This window comes from Littorina saxatilis, linkage group LG17, assembly GCF_037325665.1.
Source record: "Littorina saxatilis isolate snail1 linkage group LG17, US_GU_Lsax_2.0, whole genome shotgun sequence".
NCBI classification, from domain to species: Eukaryota; Metazoa; Mollusca; class Gastropoda; order Littorinimorpha; family Littorinidae; genus Littorina; species Littorina saxatilis.
In genome coordinates this window covers 57,831,249-57,853,748 of record NC_090261.1, presented here as the reverse complement: position 1 = coordinate 57,853,748, position 22,500 = coordinate 57,831,249, and the positions used below count along the sequence as shown (strand labels likewise).

Below are 22,500 nucleotides of genomic sequence, written 5' to 3'. Positions count from 1 at the left end.
CCACTCCCAAGGTCAAGTAACACCAGCTGGTGCACGGCGTCACGGGTCAAGGTCACGGTGTGTGTGCACGTGCAGGTGACGTTAGCCTTGCCGCACTTCTCCATATCGCACAATGTAGACATGGTCTTTGGGTGCAAGATGGCGGCCACGGGCGGGTTCTGGAAGGCGATTCCGTTGATGGACGGGGGTGTATTACCTTTGGAGCCGGGAAATGCGAAGTTCAGAAACACCTGTGGATTTTAGATGGTGAGACATTGTAATATACACATGTGCTGACATGTACCTGACTATGATATTTGAATATTGCCTCCAACTCTCACATCTCACTTGGTCTCCCTTCTGTATCGTCCGTCGATGTCTTTCGTAAAATCAATCTTCGTCTGCAGCGCTTTCCCTTACGTTTCGTCATAAATGTGTAATTGTTTCTTCGCTCTAAACGGCCCCTAATGTATCCGTTTCTCATAATACAATTGTTTTTTACACATTCTTCATCTCTTATTTTCATGTACTATCCACCGACACTTCCCCTCTACACACACACACACACACAAACACACACAAAAATACACACAGACACACACTACACTACCCACACTGACACACACAAACACACACACACACAAACACACACAAACACACACTCACACTCACAAACACACAAACACACACACACACACACACTCTCACACACACACACACACAAACACACACAAAAATACACACAGACACAGACACAGACACACACACACACACACACACACACACACACACACACACACACACACACACAAACACACATAGCCTCCTGCCCTCACACACTTTTTTTTACGCTGCGAAAGCTTTCTGTCTTTTAACACATGCCTTATCTTTTTTGGGCTGTATGTACTCTTATTTAAACTACCCCCCCCCCCCTCCTTCCCCACACACCCATCAAGCCCCCCCCCCCCCCCAATAATAACACCATTTGACTGAACAGTTTTAACGACGCCACTCACCTCCTTTATAGCACTTGGTGGTGAGTCAGGAGCCGGTCTCAGTGGCGCGTTCGCCACAGCTTTCAGTTGATTCAAGTGAACACAGGTCGTGAGGTCACCAAACGGGAAATAGCTGGCAACAAACAAAAGCAGTTGAGTAACGCTTCAATGATTGTTTTCTTCAGCTTGATCGTTTGGCCGGTTGCAACATTTTGAAAAAGTATTTTGGAAAATACTGGTGTCTGGATTGAATATAATCATTTATAATTTCAATTCCAGGGTTAGACTTCATACCTCAGTTATTGTATGCACATTAGGTGTATACTACCTACATTCAACCTTAGCTCTCTCTATTTGTTTCTTCACAAGTCACATACAACCTCGCGCGTACATACTCTCTCTCTGAGTCTCTCTCTAGCTCTCTCTCTCTCTCTTTGCCTTTACGCTGACATCATTCCCTGTCTACGTCTCTAATTTCGTCATATAATCATTAATTCGCTTGCGGCTTCGTGGCAGGTGGCCGAACATTCCATCAAGATCAGTTTTTGTAACTAATTGTTTGTCTGTGCACTTAACACACCGTTGGGTCGATATATTTATGACTGTAATTAACGTATTGTTGCCAATACAAAAAACCGTTCTAACTACTTACCTTCCTTGTTTTTTTGATTCTCAAGTATTTTTGAGTAATATGTAAGTCGTAGTTCACTTTTCTTGAATGTGTTTGAAAGTGTGTACAGTAGATATTTTGTTTTCAGTTCATATTATGTATGACGAAGTTGACTTGTATGCGGATTTTCTCTTCTTGTTTAACTTGACTCTTCGTCTTAAATGAACACCTCACTCTCTAAAATCAATTTTTTTTCTGTTGACTCTGCCTTATATTGGTAACAAGATTCTAGAGTGTAAAGCGAAAAATATTAATGCTCCCAACATGCATCCACTCACTTGCCCCTCCTTACTAAATATAGTAGCTTATTTCAAAGCAAGATGTAGCAGTGATAATTATGTTATTATGGTTATTATGTTACAAGGTGAACCCAGATTGTATCTGACTTTAAAAACAAAGAGACTGCCAAAGTTCCAAAATACAGAATCAAAAAACAAGAAAGTTAGTGTCGTGTTTTTCCTTTCGTTACTCTCAGTCGCAAAGGAGACACAACGATTTGTGTAGGTTCTGTAGATTTATTAACAGCTGGAACAACGGTGACAATATCTCTCAGCACAGTGTAAGAAAGAACAAGTGCAAGACTGGTAAAGAACAACAATACGTGTGCGCAGCCCTACTTATATAGTTAATGGACATACGAGAATATTCGGGAAACATCGACACTAATCTGGTTAGATCTACACAGTTCCATCTGTTCGATGAGCGTCTACGCTTACGTCATGAGTGACTGCGCACTAAATCAAAGTAAGTTCCCTAATGTTCTTTATCCTTCCATTCGATTCCAGTGGTATCTAGCGATCTCCACAACACCTCCCCACCTAAACTGATGCTACTCCTCAAGCATCAACAGCAAAGTCTCTCTGTGGGTTTGCGTGTTCTCTTTGACCGTCTTGGATTGTCTGGTCCATACTCTGGAACGGATGGAGTACCTTTGGGTTTGGTCTGTCTCCGAGTTTGTGGCACAGTTTCCAAGATCTCCATGGGATGATCTGTTACAAGTTCAGAAACAGTGTCCACTTCCTCACCAGGTTCATTGTCTTCCTCAGTGGTGTAGCGTGGCTGTAGCTGTTCCCAGTGTCGTCTCCATACTGGACCATGAGGAATGACCATGACGTTGAAGCAGCGAGTACCCAGAGACTTCTTGATGACTGCTGGTACCCATCGGGGTTGTTTGTCTCGGCGAGGTCCATGGTACAGAGCATACACAGGATCTCCGGCCTTGTACTGTCTGGTTACCTTGACGACAGCTTTCAAGTCTGGAGTCATCTGAGACTTGGATGCCTCCTTGTGGATTTGGCTGTAGTTCCTTTCTGCAGCCGTGAGAGTCTTGGACACGTTGGCGATTGGGCGCTCGCTTCCATCTGGATAGCGATGAAATAGGACTGCTCCAATTCCAACGTTGGACGCGTCACAAGCTAGTCCCAAAGTCTTGTTTGGATCGAAGTGTACCAGAACTTGATCCGAGGAAAGCACATTTTTCAACTGTTCAAATGCTGCCTGTTCCTCATCTCCCCACTTCCAGGGGTTCGCCTTCTTCGTCAGGCGGTAGAGCGGCTCTGCCATGCTGGCCAGGTTAGGGATGAACTTCCCGTAAAACTGAACTGAGCCCAAGAAAGACTTCAAGCTTGAGACGTCCGTAGGGGCTGGCATTTTCAAAACTGCCTCGACCTTCGATCCTTTGGAGATCCCTTCGGCCGATAAGGTATGTCCAAGGTATTCCACACTGGCTTGTGCGAACTCGCACTTTTCACGACGACATCTGAGTCCTTTGTCGTTCAGACGAGTGAGCAAACGTTCCAGGTTGCTCAGGTGGTCGTTGGCGTCCTTCCCGCTGACGAGTATATCATCTTGGAAGACGGCAACACCAGGTAGATCACAGGTCAGGTTTTCCATGATCTCTTGAAAGTAACCAGGTGCTGACTTTATCCCGAAAGGAAGTCGTTGCTGCAGGAGTACCCCACGGTGAGTGCTGAGGGCTAGCCTGCGTTGACTCTCTGGTGCCAGCTTGATCTGGTTGTAGGCATCAGCAAGATCGATCTTGGTGTATCCGAATCCACCTCCTAGCTTCTGCATCAGTTCCTCTGGGAGTGGCATTGGATGACGGTGATCTTCAAGCTGATCATTGATGCCCACTGAGTAGTCACCACAGATCCGTAGCTTGGGCTTCAGGGTGCCCGAGGTTTGTGCCTTACGAATTTGTACCACTGGCGTTCCGTATTTATTGAACTGGACTGGCTTCCAGACTCCTTTTGCGATGCCTTCTTCGTAGCCTTTGGCGAGGTCATCACGAAGAGCGAAAGGTACCGGACGTGCCTTGTGAAAAACCGGCTTCGCATCAGACTTGAACTTCACGTCCAGTTCGAAGTCCTTGAGACATCCCAATTCTTGTTTGAAGAGATTTGGGAATTTATCAGACAGTCTGTGACAATCTTGTTGCAGGGCAGCATAAGGCGCGTTGGAGGTCGCTGGATGCGTAGGTTTTGCACCCTCACTCTTTGCGTGACTCTCTATGCTCCTCAGTCCTAGAGCATTGTCCACAGAAATTCCCAGAGTCTGGATTGCGTTGCGTCCTAGCAGATTCAGATGAGGGATCTTGGTGACGATGTACGGAATTGAGCTTTGCTTACCAGTCACTGGATCCTTGGTTTGGCCCATGAAAGTTCCCAGCACGGGCAGGTCGTGCTTGCTGGCAGACTCGTAACGATGTGTGACGTCATCCAGCTTCGGTTTTCCTAGTTGTCTCCAGACCGGAAGAGAAACAAAATTTCCCGTAGTTGCGGTGTCCAGTTCCATGGTGAACTGTCGGTCCTGGATTGTTATGGGTACATCCAACCTAGGAGTATCTTGGGGAACTTCACCGAGGATCGCGTTGACAAGCTCTGCTTTCGTGACTCTCTTCACGGAAGCCTGGGAATGTCGTTCCCGATTCTGATGTTGCTTTTTTCTACAGACAGCTTCCAAATGTCCTGTGACGTCACAGTATCGGCATTTGGCTTCTTTGTAGGGGCAGTCTGTTGCTTTGTGGGCCTTTCCACATCGGTAGCACTTCCTGTCTGTGGAATTAGACTGCTTGTGGTTCTTTCGTGGACCCGTAGTCTTGTTCTGGTGGACCTTGTTGACTGGCATGGTCTTGGAACCGTAGACAGTTTCCTTGGCAACCTTCGCTGCGTCTTCAGTCTCAATCGCGACTTGGACAGCACGTGCGAAATCCAGCTCTGTGTCCTTGATCTTGAATAGAGCCTTTAAGACAGCCTCATTGTTGACAGAACATATGAATCTCTGTCTCAGAGCTTCGTCTTGTGGGTTTTTGATCGAAGGAAAGTCACAGGTAGCGGCGTTTTGGCGTATGCGCGCTGCTAACTCCTGGAGAGTTTCGCCTGGCTTCCGTTTCATGTCACTCCAGAACTTGAAACGTTCACGCACTATGAAGAGTTTCGGGTCGAACTGTTCTTTCATGAATTTGACAATTTCGTCCATTGTCAAACTGTTGATGTCCTTGGGCGGATTTTGCTGAGTAGCCAGATTTGCCAGTTGTTTGTAGACCGTAGCAGTCTGATTCGTCAAGAAAACTTGAGCCTTGCGCTGCTCCGGCACGGAGTAGGCGACCACAAACGTGCAAAATCTTGACCAGTAGTCAGGCCACAGTTCCGATGTTGCATCAAACGCAACAAAAGATGGGATTGCAGCTGCCTGTGTAGTAATGGGAAAACGTAGATTCGAAGCACTCGGATCGTCGTAGCTTTCCTCCCTGGCAGAAGCTGCGGCACCACTGAACACTTTCATCATCATCTCCATCTGGTGCATATGTTGCTCCATATCTTCCTTGTGCTGGCGTTGCTGTTGCTCCAACTGCTCCCTTAGAAGCGTTATCAGCTGCTCTGTTTCCGTCATTTTGCAGTAATAAGTCACTCCGAATAGACAAGGGAAGTAACTGTCGGCGACGCCAGTTGTCGTGTTTTTCCTTTCGTTACTCTCAGTCGCAAAGGAGACACAACGATTTGTGTAGGTTCTGTAGATTTATTAACAGCTGGAACAACGGTGACAATATCTCTCAGCACAGTGTAAGAAAGAACAAGTGCAAGACTGGTAAAGAACAACAATACGTGTGCGCAGCCCTACTTATATAGTTAATGGACATACGAGAATATTCGGGAAACATCGACACTAATCTGGTTAGATCTACACAGTTCCATCTGTTCGATGAGCGTCTACGCTTACGTCATGAGTGACTGCGCACTAAATCAAAGTAAGTTCCCTAATGTTCTTTATCCTTCCATTCGATTCCAGTGGTATCTAGCGATCTCCACAACAGTTAGGTTGTTGGAACGTTTGTTATTGACAAAACAATACATTCACAGATATTTCGACCCAACGGTCTTTCATTCGCTCGGCTTCCTGACGAGTGGACGTAAACTGATAGAACTATCAAAAGTTTTGTGTGAATATTTGTTTGTCTGTTCACTCAAAAGACCGTTGGGTCGAAATATCTGTGAATATAGCTATTCTGATGAACACGTGGGGGAATTCGGGGGTTGTGATTGGATGGTCTCTTCCGATCATCAAAGCATAATGCTACGGAAGTCGGCCATTTTTCTCAATATCCAAAAGCATATTGTCAATAACAAAGACGCATGGTTCCGGTTTACCCACCTGTACCACACGATGTTTCACTGATCGACAACAGCATACACTGACAACTTGAAATTCTTCTCGGGAATGTTTTTCAACTTTACAAATTTCGATAGCATACCCTTTTCTGCTAACTTCCCAATGAAACAGGACTAAACCTATTATTTTCTGTCCCTAAACACCACAAAATGCCCAAAGTCGAAAGATGTAGTACAAACAGGGGAGTACAACGGAACAGCCGTTTTTGTGTGCCTGTGAGCTTAGTTCACAGTTGCCGACTGACACAAATGTTCGCATTCGGCTTTTCTTATCTCGTAACTCCACACTAAATACCCCACTTCCCCTCTGAAGTATTGATGTACAACCCATGGCACTAACATTCATGTAGTCGTTTATAACTGAGGTTGAACAATTCGCTTCATAACGAGACAAGTATAAATGCCATTCACCCAAACTGGAAACGTCGCTGCCATCTGCTCGCTTTGTACGGATTAGCTGTTCTCTTTTCCTCCCCTTGTTGCATCCTAGTTCTTCAGTTGTTTCTCGTTTTCCGTTGATGTTGTGTTTTGGTCTTCTTCATAAGTAGTCTTGTTCAAAATTAAAAAAACTCAAACTTCTTTTTGTTGTATACGAATGAACTAATTAATAAAAAGCTGTTTAACAGCTGTGTTGTCAAATCGAGTTTTTTTTCCAAAGTCAGTGTGGCGCCTGCGCAAAACTACTGCGCATAAGAAACTGCGTCTGCTATCAAAACCTGAGATCAATGCATCGACGCAAAAACTGTCATTTTGTAAGTTTGGAACAACAAATAAAGGTCAGAACAGCTATATAATCGCTATTGTATTTTCAGCGTAGCAATAGGGTCCGATATTTAGACACGAACAAGTATAATGCGACTCGTCTTCGGCTCGTCGGCATTATAGCCTACTTGTCTCGTCTAAATATCGGACCCTATTGCTACGCTGAAAACACAATAGCTGTTAATGTTTTGTTTTGTCAATAACAAACGTTCCAACAGCCTACCTTTCTTGTTTTTTTATTCTGACTTTAAAGGCACACTCATTACTGTGACATTAACATCTCAGATTTGGAAAAGCTTTTACATGGGAAAAGACAATCCCTCCACTTGGTCATATACCAAAATGAAAAGACTCGGTTATCTGTATGCACAGTGGGTATTTTGTGCTGAATTGATTTCATAAACGCCACTAGTTTTTTCCAGTGAATGCTCACATTTAAAACAAAACTATTGTCAAAGCAGAAGAGAAGCTAAAGTATGTGTCTGTACAAACTAATCAAGTCGCGTGAAGCGATATAAAAAACATTTAGTCAAGCTGTCGGCATCAAAGTAACAGATTAACACCTAAGAACCCGCATCTGTATATCAAGATAGTCTCGACTAACCACCCCCAAAGACCGAGACGGGTTACGCTCGTCTCCGCGTAGCGTGCGAACGCAATACTTACTTAACCTATGTTTGTAATTTTTAGAGTAAACATAACATATGTATATAGTTTTGAATTCAGGAGAAATTAAGGAATACGATGCTATCCTTATAAGATCTGTAAGTGAAAAATCGATTTTAATGACAACTGTAATGAGCAAACTAATTAACTAGTTTTAAGCCTCCAAGTTGAAATGCAATACCAAATTCTGGGCTTCGTCGAAGATTACTTGACCAAAATGTCCACCAATTTGGTTGAAAAATGAGGGCGTGACAGTGCTGCCTCAACTTTCACAAAAAGCCGGATATGACGTCATCAAAGACATTTGTCAAAAAAATAAAAACAAAATGTCTGGGGATATCATACCCAGGAACTCTCATGTTAAATTACATAAAGATCGGTCCGGTAGTTTTCTCTGAATCGCTTTACACACACACACACACAAACACACACACACACACACACACACACACACACACACACACACACACACACACACACACACACACACACACCACCACCACCCTCGTCTCAATTTTCCGTCTATGTTAAAACATTTAGTAAAAACTTGACTAAATGTAAAAACGGACGGTGTCCTTGCTAATACCTGAAGGGACAGTTGACCACAACACAGCGGTCACTCGCAGTACAGCCTCTGTCGGCCGCTGTTGTGGGCAGGTAGAACGGAGGAAATGTGCCCGGAGTAGCACCCTTGTAGCGTAACACGGCTTCTGCCACGTGACGGACCTACACACGTATACAAACACAATGCTTTTATGTACATTCCGTACATTCCGTACAATTACCCCCCCCCCCCCCCCCACAAAACACATACTTAAAAAAACAAGGCTGAAGAGAATCGAGTAAAACACAAGCACATTGCACAAGTCTGAAGAGAAACGATGAGGTTTTGGTGTCTGACTGATGTTTTTACCAATGTAAACCAATGAAAGACTCTTACTGGCGATAGGCTTAATTGGTAGCTGTCACCTACATCCCTTAATGTATCTCACTGAGAGGCCTAGGATACGGCTGCCAGAACTCTACCCGTGCAACCCATCCCACCCCAGAAGTGCCATGTGCCTGTGGAATGAATGTAATCAAGAGATCATGAAAGAATGAGCACGTTATCACATAAAGACATTTCTTAACAAAGAAAAAGAACGATCAAGTACTATGACATAAAGACATTTTAAAACAGAGAAAATGACTGCACCGACAACTGACAAAAATAATTATACGCAATGTAAATTGACATTGGCTTTCACGCTTAGCACGCGTCGTTCTGCAAACCAAACGTAGCCGGTGTCACGAACTGAAAACTCCGTCTGAACAATCCCTCTGGGGAGATTAATCAGGTCGTGAACAACCTAACCCTAACCCTAACCCTAACCCTTACCCTAACCCAAACCCTAATCCTAACCCTAACCCATGTTTCGTTCGGTCAAAGGCGGGTCGCATTTTTTAAAGGCACAGTGCAGCTCACAGCCTTCGTTTTGCGTTTTTGTTGCAGCTGAGTGCATTTACAGTTCAAAAATCCTCCTATGGTAGTAAAAGAAACCCAAAACTACCCAACGACGACATCTGTGAAGCTCGACAGTTTCTTGTTCACGCGAGTGCATAAATTAACCTAGTTATTACGTGGTGTTTGGTCGGAGTTCGATTCAACTGAGTGATTCCGGCCTCCATTTTGTTTTACACAAACTCATGATAATGTCTGACATAGTTTGCTTAGTGACGTGTCTTTTTGTGCATGCTGTGGTGATCTACCTGATCTAAATTTAGATCCAAAAATAGGCCAAGACCAGCCGGGTCCGAGTACGAAATTAATTCGTAAAAAAAATCGCAGTTCTTGACTCTTTGGGTGCAAGTCAATGAAACTTGGTAGCTCTTCTAACGGATAGCTGCCTGAGGTATGACTAAAAGCCCCAGGGGCTCCGTGCACCTGGATTTGACAAGTTCAGGACCTTTAAGTCCAAGATTGGCGCATGCGCATTGAGCGCATTGAGAGGGATTGTTCAGCAGAGTTTGTAGTTTGTGACACCGGTTTAACAGTTCCCATACAAATCCGCGCTAAATCTATATATTGTACAGTGGAACCCCCGTTTTAGGACCTACACAATTCTGAGAAAATCAGGAGGTAGTCTCAAAATGAAGGTAAATTTACCGAGGTTATGAACAGAAATTTGAAAACAAATAGGTCTTAAAAGGGGAAGTCTTAAATGGGGGCTTCCACTGTACTACATCCTCACCGCAGTATCAATCTGAAGGGTTTCAGCCAGGATCATATACTCGCCCACGCTTTTGTTGGCGGTCAGGATGAAGTCGTATCGCTCTCCAGGGTTGATGACGAACGATTCCGCAGCAACCTCCTCAAAATCGTGACCGTCGGTGGCCTTGACCCCGATTCTGTGACCTTGAACCGAGACCCGGAAGGGATAGATGGCCCCTGCGGCAATGACCCGGAAGCGGTACTGCTTGCCGCGTTCGACCTCAATGACGTCGAGAGGGGTCTGGTACTGGACTTGTGGCGAAGGGGAAGTCATGTTGTAAAAGCGTCCGCGCCCGTTGATGAGGCCGGAGTGGAACTGGAAGCTGCTAAAATTGGCTCCGTCAAGAGACTCCGTATGGCCCAGCTTATGCTATTGAATCAATCAATCAATCAATCAATAAACCTGTCAATCAATAATTCAATTAATACATTAATCGACCAATCAACTTTTCAATCAGTCCATCAATCACAAATTCAGTTAATCAACCAATCAGTCACTTAATCAATTAAACAATCACTCAACCAGACAGCCAATTTATCGATCGATTAATCATTCAGCCAATCGATGAAACTAAGTGTAGGTTTATCTATCTTCCTTTGATTGGAAAGGAACGAGAAGGCACTTAGTTGCTAAAATCCGGGTCCATTCTTTTTGATGCTTGTTATTCGTCGCTTTCAATGTTTTAAAGTGCTGGTATAGCTCTTCTTCGTCTAAGTTGTCACCTGTACAAGGATACCATTTGGAGTTGACAATCGGTAATTTCCTTTGAAAAATCCTAAACAATCGCCGAAAAAATTGTAATTTCGGCAGATGCAGCCGAGCTTTCTCAAAAAATCTTAGATTCAGACGATCAACTTTATCAACTGATTACGCGATCAAACAAACAAATGAGCAAACAAACAAAAACGCAACAAAAAAATACATTGATGCAAACGACAAAACAATGAACAACAACAACAACAACAACAACAACAACAACAATAAAACAACAACAACAACAACAACACCACCACCACCACTACCAACAACAACAACAACAACATCACCACCACCACCACCAACAACAACAACAACAACAACAACAACAACAACAACAACAACAACAACAACAACTGACCATCACGTCACCCTTCATGTCGTAGACGCCGAGGTCCATCCGGTCAGAGGAGAGGTCGTGGTTCCAGTCTTGCAGAACCAGCACGCGCTCGTCACGCGGCAAGGCGCCGTTCAGTTTGTCAAGCACAATCAGAGGTCCGAGGATTCCCATGCTTCGCTGAGCTCCGATGTGAGAATGGTACCAGTAGCTGCCTGGTACGTTGGACTGCAGTAATATTATGTCATGTATGAGGTTTCAGGATTTAGTTTAACGTGTACGTTGTTGGTGTCTATACATGTACAGGTTTTGTCATCATAGATTTCCCTGTCAGTAATGTTGTCATCGGTATGGTTGTCACCGTTTGTATTCAGACTAGTGCTAAAATAGCGATGTTCAAAGAAAACAATGTGTATAGAAGTCAACAACATCAAAATACATGTAATAATAATGATATTTTGCTTCTCCTCATGCATGATAATGGTACGCCATCAACACATACGGATTGTTAACTTACGGAGGAATTCGTCGGGCCGCCTTGGATACTGATAGATGAAAAGAAAGAAGCAAAAACAAAAGAACAACAACATTTGAAAATTACAAATAAAAAACGTACGTATTTGATTTTCAAAAAGGTACAGGGTGTGTTTTGACGGGATGGGATTAAGTAGTGGAGTAGGGGTGGGTAGCGGTGATGGGTGGTCGGGATCATAAACAAAACACACTGACACACCACAGACAATTCCTCTCACCGAAAAGGTGTATCGGAAGCTCTCCCCGGGATGTATCGGACACTGAGAGACGAAGGCCACGCCGTCCATGTAGGAGTTGTCTTGCATTTTCAGTCCGTGCCAGTGGACGGTCAGACTCTCGCTGTTCAGCTCGTTGACCACAGTCACCGCCACCTTCTGGCCTTTGTAGAAGGTCAAGCATGGAGCTGTAACGTCAAAGATTAAATGTACAGCAAGACACGGTAGATGCTGTGTTGGGATGGTTGCTGCTATTTATTTTCTTCTGCATATTGCCGAATTGGACAGAAACGTGTCAGCAAATTTGGGAAGTTTTAAACAGTCCATGGCGTCATCTTTCCTCAATCGTGAAAAAAACAAACATCGACGGAAGACGATGTTCGGAAATAACTCTGTCGGGTTTGCATGTGTGATGACAGTGCATGGGTTATAAAAGAGTGAATACCCTTGTATTTAGGGGGACAAATAATACCCACGTGCTCCTTGCCCACGTGTTTCAGACACACCCCTTACTAGTGATTGGCCCGTGGACTGTTTGTCTCCCTAAAAGCAAGGGTATTCACTCTTTCACAATTATTTTTGGAATACGTCTATTTCGAATGCATGAATGACAGAGATGTGAAAGGGTCTTTCTTTCGCGGACAACTAAAGTCGCGTGTCAAGCATACTGAGTTCCTGCCAAACCATTATTTACGCGTGTTCTTTAACATGTTCTTTCGTTAAAGGCAGAATATACCTGCGCAGTTTCAGCGGCACAGACGACGCACTGCATATTATTGATGCTGCGATAGGGATTATGACGAGTACTTGGCCTGTTTTCCCTTCACGGAACGTGTAGCGGGCTGGAATTATTTGCAATGCGTCGTCTGTCCTGCTGAAGTTACGTATGTGAGCGCCGGGCCTTAGAGAGGCGCTAGCGCGCGCGCGCGGGTGTGTTTGTGTGTGTGTGCGTGGTGGGGGGGGGGGGGGGGGGGTGGGAGGGTACGTGTAAGTGTGTTTGTGTGCACAGACGGATTGATGGCATTAAACAAAATATGACAACAAAACTTAGACGTGCGACAGAGGGGGGGGGGGGGGGGGGCGTTTTAAGTGACAGATAACGCAAACATACCCGGCATTGTTCCGTTTACGACTGAAACCAGCCTGTAGGGCGCAGCCCCATCGGCGATCACAACGTCGTGCAAGTCCTTGTCTCTCCAAGGCGCCCCACGTGCATTACTGTGAAATAAATGTGTTGCTGTCATAGCCACGTGCAGCAGAGCGCTAATGATACGATCCAAGAAAGAAAGGGACGTAATCGCTCCAAATACAGACCACAACAGTAAGTCGGTGAGAGTTATAGTTATGCGGAACTAGTCTCATGGCACCTGAGAACCGAAGAAGCCTTTAACATGAGAGAAAAAACCCACCACTAAATGTTGTTGTCTTTATTTAGAGCGCTGACGTTCCTTTGTTTCCCATACATCTGTAACAGTTTAACCCAATAAATCAGCAATTTCGTGAATTTCTAAATAATTCAAGAAATGTATGTGCAGGCTATATCGCCTGTGACCGTTAGGAAATATGTGAAAGAAACAAAGATGCAGATTGTCAAAAAAAAGAAACACATTCTCTCTGTGTGTGTCTCTCTCTCTGTCTCTATCTCTCTCAATCTCTCTTCTCTGTCTCTCTTCTCTTATCTCTGTGTCTGTGTCTGTCTGCCTGTCTGTCTGTCTGTCTGTCTCTTTCTGTCTCTGTCTCAAAACTTGACTAAATGTAAAAAGGATCTGCTTACACTGATTGTTCACATACCAGACGCATACACAAGAACCACTCAAGAGGAACCACAGAGTTGATTTATTACAACCACCATGACCTCCAATGACTAGAAACAAGATGTCTACATCATAAAAGAGGACAGGAGGTTGAATTTCACATTCCGAGTAGTAACATTTACAGAACGTTTTGACGGTCATGCCAGAAGAAGCATAACATGTAACAAGTCGCGTAAGGCGAAATTACAACATTTAGTCAAGCTGTCGAACTCACAGAATGAAACTGAACGCAACGCAACACAGCAAGACCGTATACTCGTAGCATCGTCACTCCACCGCCCGTGGCAAAGGCAGTGCCAGTGGAATTGACAAGAAGAGCGGGGTATTCGTTGCGCTGAGAAGGATAGCACGCTTTTCTGTAGCTCTCTTCGTTTTAACTTTCTGAGCGTGTTTTTAATCCAAACATATCATATCTATATGTTTTTGGAATCAGGAACCGACAAGGAATAAGATGAAAGTGTTTTTAAATTGATTTCGAAAAAAAAAATTGATAATAATTTTTATATATTTTATTTTCAGAGCTTGTTTTTAATCCGAATATAACATATTTATATGTTTTTGGAATCAGCAAATGATGGAAAATAAGATGAACGTAAATTTGGATCGTTTTATAAAAAATGTTGTTTTTTTTACAATTTTCAGATTTTTAAAGACCAAAGTCATTGATTCATTTTTAAGCCACCAAGTTGAAATGCAATACCGAAGTCTGGGCTTTGTCGAAGATTACTTGACCAAAATTTCAACCAATTTGGTTGAAAAATGAGGGCGTGACAGTGCCGCCTCAACTTTCACGAAAAGCCGGATATGACGTCATCAAAGACATTTATCAAAACAATGAAAAAAACGTTCGGGGATTTCATACCCAGGAACTCTCATGTCAAATTTCATAAAGATCGGTCCAGTAGTTTAGTCTGAATCGCTCTACACACACACACAGACACACACAGACACACACACACACACACACACACACACGCACACGCACACGCACGCACATACACCACGACCCTCGTCTCGATTCCCCCCTCTATGTTAAAACATTTAGTCAAAACTTGACTAAATGTAAAAAGGTGTCCCTGCGAAATCAAAAACATCATAAAGAGAAAGCGAGAGAGACAGAGAGGGGGAGGGAGGGAGGGGGAGAGAGAGAGGGAGAGATGGGAGAGAGGAAGAGAGAGAGAGAGGGGGGAGGAGGGAGGGGGAGAGAGAGAGAGACAGAGAGAGACAATGACAATGACAATGACAAATCTTTATTTTTCGAGGGTGACAAGAATAAGCATAGATATGCTTTTTTGCATCTGGCCCTCGCCCTAAAGAGGGACTAAACTATTTTACTATAACTATGACTAGGGAAAAAAAGGTTACATAAAAACATTAATGGTAGAACATATAAGTTTATGTACATGAAGCGCATTATGTAGAAGCATTGTAGATCATAAGGTAGTGTTCAAAATTGGGTGTAAAGCAATGAAGATAAACGGAAAGTAACCCAACAATACATTAGCTCAGCAAAACAATGTATTACAGAGCCAAATCTTCGTGATTTTGTCACAATAAACCATAATTCCGATAATGAACAACTGTATACAAAGAAAACATACCAATCAAGTTTATTTGTTCATAGAGTTCATTAAATGGAAAGAATATTTGGTTCTAAAAGAATCTGTGTTGGTGGATTGCCGCAGGGCGTCCGGAAGAGCGTTCCAGAGGCTGCTTCCTGAATAAACAAGACTTGATTTAAATAGGTCTATCCTAGGAAGAGGAGTGTTTAGTTTTATAAAGTGGTGCGAATTCTTCAAAGAGAACTTTGAGCAAATGGTTTCGGGTGCATTTTCTGTCATAATTTTATGCATCATTATTCCTTTGTTGTAATTCATTCTTGACTTCAGAGGTAGGACCCCTATGTTGATGTAGTCTGAGTCGGTGAGAGTAGTCTGTTTGAGTAATACTACTTTTAGCGCTCTTTTGTGTAATCTGCTGAGTAGCTTTAGGGAATTATCACTTGCAGAGTCCCATAGAGTGGATGCGTAATCAATAAGAGACTGAATATGAGCAGTGAAAAATAACTTCCTGGCTTGACAATTAAGGAAGTGTTTAATTCTAGATAAGAGGTACACTTTCTTTGACACTAATTTACTAAGTTGTTCAATGTGAGTTGACCAAGACAGGTTGTTATCGATGTGGACACCTAGAACTTTGTGATGGTCGACTTTTTCCACTATATTGCCGTCAATCATTAAATCGGGACCAGTTGAGGTAAAATTCTGTCGTTTTTGTCTAGTTGTAATTATCATATATTTGGTTTTCTTTGGGTTAAGAGACATGTGATTTAGGTCAGTCCATTCTGTCAGCTGGTTTAGACTTCCTTGGAGGGATTCTGATAAGCGAGTTAAATTTTTGTTACTGGAGTGAATTGTGGTATCATCTGCAAAAAGTTCACATAAATGTTGAATATAAAGGGGGAGGTCATTAACATATATTGAGAAGAGCAGAGGTCCTAATACCGATCCTTGTGGTACACCGTAATCTACAGCTTGCATGCTCGATGCTCTAGTGTTTGTAAGAACTGTCTGTTGTCTGTCAGAGAGGAATGAACTAACAAGATTGATAGTATCATATCCGACGCCATACAAACCGAATTTTCTAAGCAATAATGTGTGATCAATTACGTCAAAGGCTTTTGCAAAGTCTACGAAAATGGCACCACAGAATTCATTATCGTTTATTTTGTCCAACCACTGATCAACAAGAGAGATTAAGGCAGTGTGGCAGGAATGCTTAGCTCTAAATCCTGATTGTTTAGGATGGAATAAGTTGTTTTGGTTGAAATGTGTTAGGATGTGTTTGTTGATATGCTTTTCCAGTGGTTTTGATAACACAGACAAAATGGAAATTGGCCTATAATTTGAGGGGTCTCTTTTGTCACCTGATTTAAATAGAGGAATGACTTTAGCCTGTTTCAGGGCGACTGGAAAATATTTTTTGTCTAAACAGAGATTGTAAATGTAGGTAAGTGTTTCAGAAATTACGGGGGCTGACAATTTAAGAATCCTACCATCAAGCCCATCGAGCCCCCGGGTGCCTGTTTGCTTGAGGTGTGTAAGTGCGTGAAAAACTTCAGGTACTGTAAGAAGGGGAATTTTTGCTTGACATGAAATTTGTTTTGATTTGCAAAATTCTTCTAAAACTTTCAAATCATTTAATTTGGACTTGTCATTTTTAATCACATTTTCAGCAATTTTGGAAAAATGTGTGTTTAAAGCATCGGGAGATATGTCCTTGATACAACTCGGATGACTGGCAGCCTTTTTATTCGTAAGTTCATTTATTGCCTTCCATATATTCTTTGAGTTTTGCTTTGAACTTGATGCTAGGTCACGAAAATATTTTATCTTTTTTGTTCGTTTAAGTGAATTTACCTTATTTCTCTGTTCTCTGTATTCCTCTTCCTTGCCAACCGACTTTAAAAAATCGCGATGGTCAATGGCATGTTGTAAATCATTATCAAACCATTTAGGTTTTACAATGTGCCTAACTCTCTTTATTCTCCACGGAGCATGTTTATCGTATATGTCATTGAAGGCACTAAGCCAATGTGTTAGGGCTTCGTCCGGATCCGTAAAATTGTAAGTATCAGATAGTGGGGAATTCCAAAGTTCATGTAGAAAGGTGTCTTCGTTAAATTGAGAAAAAGAGCGGTATTTTATTGTCTTGTGACCAACTTTAGGAATTTTGACACCCTTTCTTGACCATGTTAAACAGACAGGAAAATGATCGCTGCAACCATTGGCTGGAACACAACATTCGACAATATTATGGTGATCAGTAACATAGATATGATCTATCAGAGTACTGCTGGATGATGTGACTCTAGTGGGAGTGTTGACTATTTGTTTAAGATTATAGAGGTTAATCATATCAACCCACTGCTTGTTTTGTTTAAGCAAATCAACATTAAAGTCTCCCAACAGAATTGTTTCCTTTGACTCGAGCAGAACTGCATCTAACATCTGTGTAAAGTTATCTGACCAGTTTGCTCGCTCTGCGGGATTTCTATAACAAAATCCTATGAGGAGTGGAGGTGCTCCTCTCAACTTAACTTCAATCCACACAGATTCCACGAAGTTCTCAAGGTGTATTATTCGTGTATAACTAATTGATTCACTTATGTACAAAAGTATACCAGTTTCTCTACTTTGCTGAGGGTCTCTGCGTAACGTACTGTAACCTGGAATAACAACGTCAGAATCCGAAATCTGAGGTGTTAATCTTGATTCTGTGATCCCAAAAATGTGAAAACTTGTTCCAGTATTTAACAGCATTGTAGAAATATCATTGATTTTATTTATAGCATGGTTAATGTTCAGGTGCCCAACACGGAGACCCTGTTTTGTTGGCCATGTAGTAGGAGAGCTACTCATATTTAAGCTCAAGTAGCGTTTTGGGGCGTTTTTTGTTTGTTTGTTTGTTTAATTAAACAATATACTTATTGATACTGAATCAGCTAATTATCCAGTAAGCAAGACAACAAAATAATGAAGAGATACAAAACAGTGATGGAACCAAAATGATATATGACACTTTACGAAACACAACGTCAAGCGTAAATTAACTAGTAAAGAGACAAGGAACTGTTTCCGACGACAAACTAGGTAAACAGCGAAAACAAACAATAAGCAAGTAGAAAATCGAAAAGCAGACAAGCACAATTAGGAAACAGGAAAATAAAAATAAAACGGTACTGTTACCGTTTATAATGATAAAGAACCAAACTAAAACTACAGAACTAGTGTAATAGACTCTTAACAAGTCTGACACAAAGCAGTTGACACAAGAGTCAATGTTGACACACTTGTCGCTTAGAAACAGAAGTCACTTTCAATCCGATAGAAAAGGGCGAATCGCTTGACCGTCCGAACACACTGCTGTCACTAAAGCTTGTCCGATTAAAGGCGCACAATAAAGGAGCACGCACACATCGAGTCTCTGTCTCACGCAAGACAAAGAATGTGATTCTCGTCTCTTTGTGAAAGAGTTGCTGTGACAGCCTGAACCACAGCACAGTAAAAACGAAGGTAATATGAAGTTCAATCAGGAGGATAAAGGCCACGAAACCATGCTCACACCCTCACAAGGGTAAATTACTAAATGTTCGTGCAGTAGCACAGTCGTACATAAAAGTATGCAAAGTGTTACCATCATGGCAGATGACACCAATAATGCTGTATTGTCTCGCATTCTCTTACCGCACGCACACACAAACACACACACACACACACACACACTCATACACACATGCGCTCACACACACACATACACACACACACACACACACACACACACACACACACACACACACACACACACACACACACACATGTAAGAGTAATCCAAAAAATAAGTCGTCACACCTATGAAATACACTCCACGTGACATTACACCAGCGTACACATATCCGAGTTGTACTTGTAGTAGCCCTGGTAGCTGGAGGGTGGGGAACACTGTTGAAGATGTGGGAGCATGGGACCGTATGCACGGTGGGGTGGCACTGTGTTATGGTGTGTCTGGAGCGGGAATGATGAAGGAAGCATGTGGCGCGGGGGAGACCAAGGGGCTGCATATTGCCAGACATATGGAGGCACAGGGTAGGGCGGCCCCTCTCTGACTGCCTGATGGGACTGGCTGTAGTGCTGCTGATCGCTGGAGCGGCGCAGTCTGCAGACATCGTTGGTCTGTTTCGCAGAAGTCGTGGTTGTGTTGCCCGGCTGCTTTCGCTCCCCTAGGTGAGGGGGTGGGTGTGGGTAGGGCGTTGGACTGTTTCGCAACACAAGTTCCGGTCCCTGGTCGTGGTGGCGACTCGGCTGTCCGGTTCCGCGAGGGGTCTGCAGCAAAGGTCCCCGGCGCTGCGAAGTTGCAGCAGGCTGGCCGGTGTAGCGATGTGAGATTGGCCCCTCTGTCACCTTTCTCTCTCGGCCTCGTTGATCTTGTTCTTTGTCCACAATCTTTACATCGGCAAACTTGAGATTGCATGCCAGGCGTATGGTACCTTGCCGACTTGGGTGAAGGGCGTCCCGGTACAGGGCCTTGCGAGGGGCGCCACTGGCGGTGAGGAAGGTGTCAGTGTGGTCGGTAAACAAGACACACTCTCTGGCACAAACCCTTTCCAGGGAATGATTGGAGGTCGCTACAGTCTTGCTCAGAGCGTGCTCTCCCTTTGGTGGCACAAGAGAGGAAGCATGTAGACGTGCTGCAGGAAACACCTTCTTCATGAGCTTGAACAATCCGGACCATGCTGTCTCTGTGATGGTGTTGTGTCGGCAAGTGTTGACCCCGATGTGGACGATTACTAGTTGAACCTGTTTGGATTGTGGAATGTTGGTCAACCAGTGCGTTAAATCGTCCACACAGAGGCCCGACACACTGAGGTTTTGGGACGCTTTGCCGGGAAACATGAGTTCTTCTCTGACAGTTCTCATCACCGAGTCACCGAGCAGCACGCGAGTGGTTGAAGAAGCTACTCGGAGCTCTGCCAGCTGCTGCCGTGGATTTAAGTTGTCGGGAGACTGAAGTTTCGCAGCAGATAGACGCAGTTTGTTTTCTCGTGTGATATTGATAGACTCTTCATTCGTGTCAGCGCCATTCTGTAGTACAGGCTGAGTGACTCTCTTAGGTAGAGCTGAACTTGTTTCCACCTCATCGTTCAGCGCTTCAAACCTGTTGAACGTTTCGACACCCGCATCGACTTGAGCGGGTATAGCTTCTACAGCTGTTTGTGACTCTGTTGTTGTTGTTGTTGTTGTTTTTTCTTTCCTGTTTGCAGCCTCTTTCTCTAGCTTTTGGTTTTGCCTTTTCAAGTCACCAAGCTGAGACTTTAGTGTATGGTTTTGCTTGCTCAGCTCAGTCATCTCCTTCCTCATGGTTGCTAGTGTGTCGTTGAATTTATTGCATTTCGTGTTAATGTGGTGTTTAAGGTCGCTTTTTATTTGTGCCTTCGCTGTCTCGATGAGGGACATGAACTCATCACGAAGTTCAGGGTGGTCCACGAGCAGAGAAGAGGAGTGTTCAGCGTTTGTTCCGTCCGACACGATTGTGACTTCTTGCGTCGCCTTGACAAGGTCAGCCGATGGGGTCACACTCCCATGGAATGTGGGAGAAGAGGTCGAGCTCTGTTCAGTTTGGGGAAGAACAGGTGTCACTGTGCCTTCGGGGCTTATGTCACATGAGTCAGTGAGTGCTGCAGTAGAGGGGGGTGGAGTGTAAGAGTTGTCCAATGAAGGTGCAAGAGCGAGCTCAGAGTCTTCATTAATACTCTCGAGTGAGGCATTGTCGGGACCGAGAGATTTCAGACGCCGAGACGCTCTTGCAGGTTTAGTGGTCGCGGTTTGACCTGAAGAGGCGTTGGAGGCGTGTGAAGTGGGTGGGAGGCGCATAGTTGACAGCTTCTCCGTCATCGACGCTTTTCTGTTGGCTGCATCGAGGGCAGACACAGCCTTGATGCAGGAAACAATGGCATCGAATTCCTCGTCTCGCCATACATTACACTTGGTCCCTTGCACCAGAACTGTGCCTGTCGTGTAATAGAGGGTGACGGTGATGCATTTAATGCCGTCACGCCTTACCTGTACTTTGGTCCGAAACAGCTCCGAAGGCAGTACACGTTGGTCTTCCAGATCAGAACTGTCTACAACACTTAGCTTACGGGTAGGGTTGTCGGCTTCGTCCACCCAGTCAACATAAAAACCAGGCTTGCTACGAATGTCATATCCATATCGTTTATATAAAATCTGTCTTGTGAGTGCGAGTAACTCTAAAGGTACTGTAAAAGTTAGCTGATTTGGGTCCCTTTTGATGTCCACACTGGGGACCCAGTCCTGCAAGTTACAAGTGTGCAGGGCCATGGGACTAAGCTGCAGAGTTAAAATAACACAGTGCTCGTGGCCTTTGAGCGAGATAAAATCACATAATTGGTTAGGATTAAGAAAGCATGAAAGCTTGTGGGCGAGAGGCCCAAGATGTATCCGGCGGCGACTCACATAATTACACTGCCCATCCTCGAGATCATCTTATGACACCTCAAGATGAAGTTGAAGAGAAGAGAGAGTCTTGCAGACCGGACACACACGCCTCAGAGACCAGACCATGTTTACTATGCGCACACGGAAACGGCGTAGTCGGGGGGATGGTAGATAAGATGGGATACTGATAAGGCGCGGCTGCGCGGCTGAGCTGTCCAGAGCCAGGTGGTGGCGCCGGTCAAGCGTGGCCAAGCGTGGCTGACCCAGCAGCCCGCTCACAAAGAGCACAGTGATGGCATAGTCGAAAAACACAATTCCACAAAAATCACCGCCATGTGTGAACAAAAGCTATAGAAAAGTTCACCATAGTGTAGTCCACATCGTCACAAAAAAGCACATATGAAAATGGGCGCTGACAGTGTACGATATCACTGTCAAAAACGCAAGAATAGCGGAGCACTTGTAAACACGTCTTCTCTCCAAGAGAGAGAGAGAGAGAGAGAGAGAGAGAGAGAGAGAGACAGAGAGAGAGACAGAGACAGGGAGAGAGAGACAGACAGACAGAGAGAGAGAGAAAGAGAGAGAGAGAGAGAGAGAGAGAGAGAGAGAGAGAGAGAGAGATTGATGGATGGATGGTTTATTAATTAAGGGTATTGCCCCATATGAAGGGGTGTGAAACGAAAAGAAAAATATACATGCTAATTATTTACATGTATATGTCGTATCCATTCTGTACAATTTGCGCATTATGTACAATGAGCAGCATATCTTGCACATTGTATACAATGAGCAACAAGTTTTGCTCATTGTATACAATGAGCAAAACTGTTGCCCATTG

General features: G+C 43.8%; 1 protein-coding gene across 1 annotated transcript in view; it reads right to left on the bottom strand.

Annotated features, from left to right (window-relative positions):
* Window positions 1–22,500, bottom strand: part of LOC138951776 (uncharacterized) — a 45,917-nt gene that overhangs the window by 9,244 nt on the left and 14,173 nt on the right. The window contains exons 3-9 of the mRNA XM_070323326.1: window positions 12,945–13,051; window positions 11,837–12,021; window positions 11,109–11,312; window positions 9,971–10,360; window positions 8,326–8,465; window positions 996–1,107; window positions 1–230 (exon numbers count right to left, since the gene is read on the bottom strand). The exon at window positions 1–230 is cut by the window's left edge and continues 96 nt beyond it. Coding sequence (XP_070179427.1) covers window positions 1–230; window positions 996–1,107; window positions 8,326–8,465; window positions 9,971–10,360; window positions 11,109–11,312; window positions 11,837–12,021; window positions 12,945–13,051 — 1,368 coding nt within the window. The remainder of the gene's footprint in view (window positions 231–995; window positions 1,108–8,325; window positions 8,466–9,970; window positions 10,361–11,108; window positions 11,313–11,836; window positions 12,022–12,944; window positions 13,052–22,500) is intronic.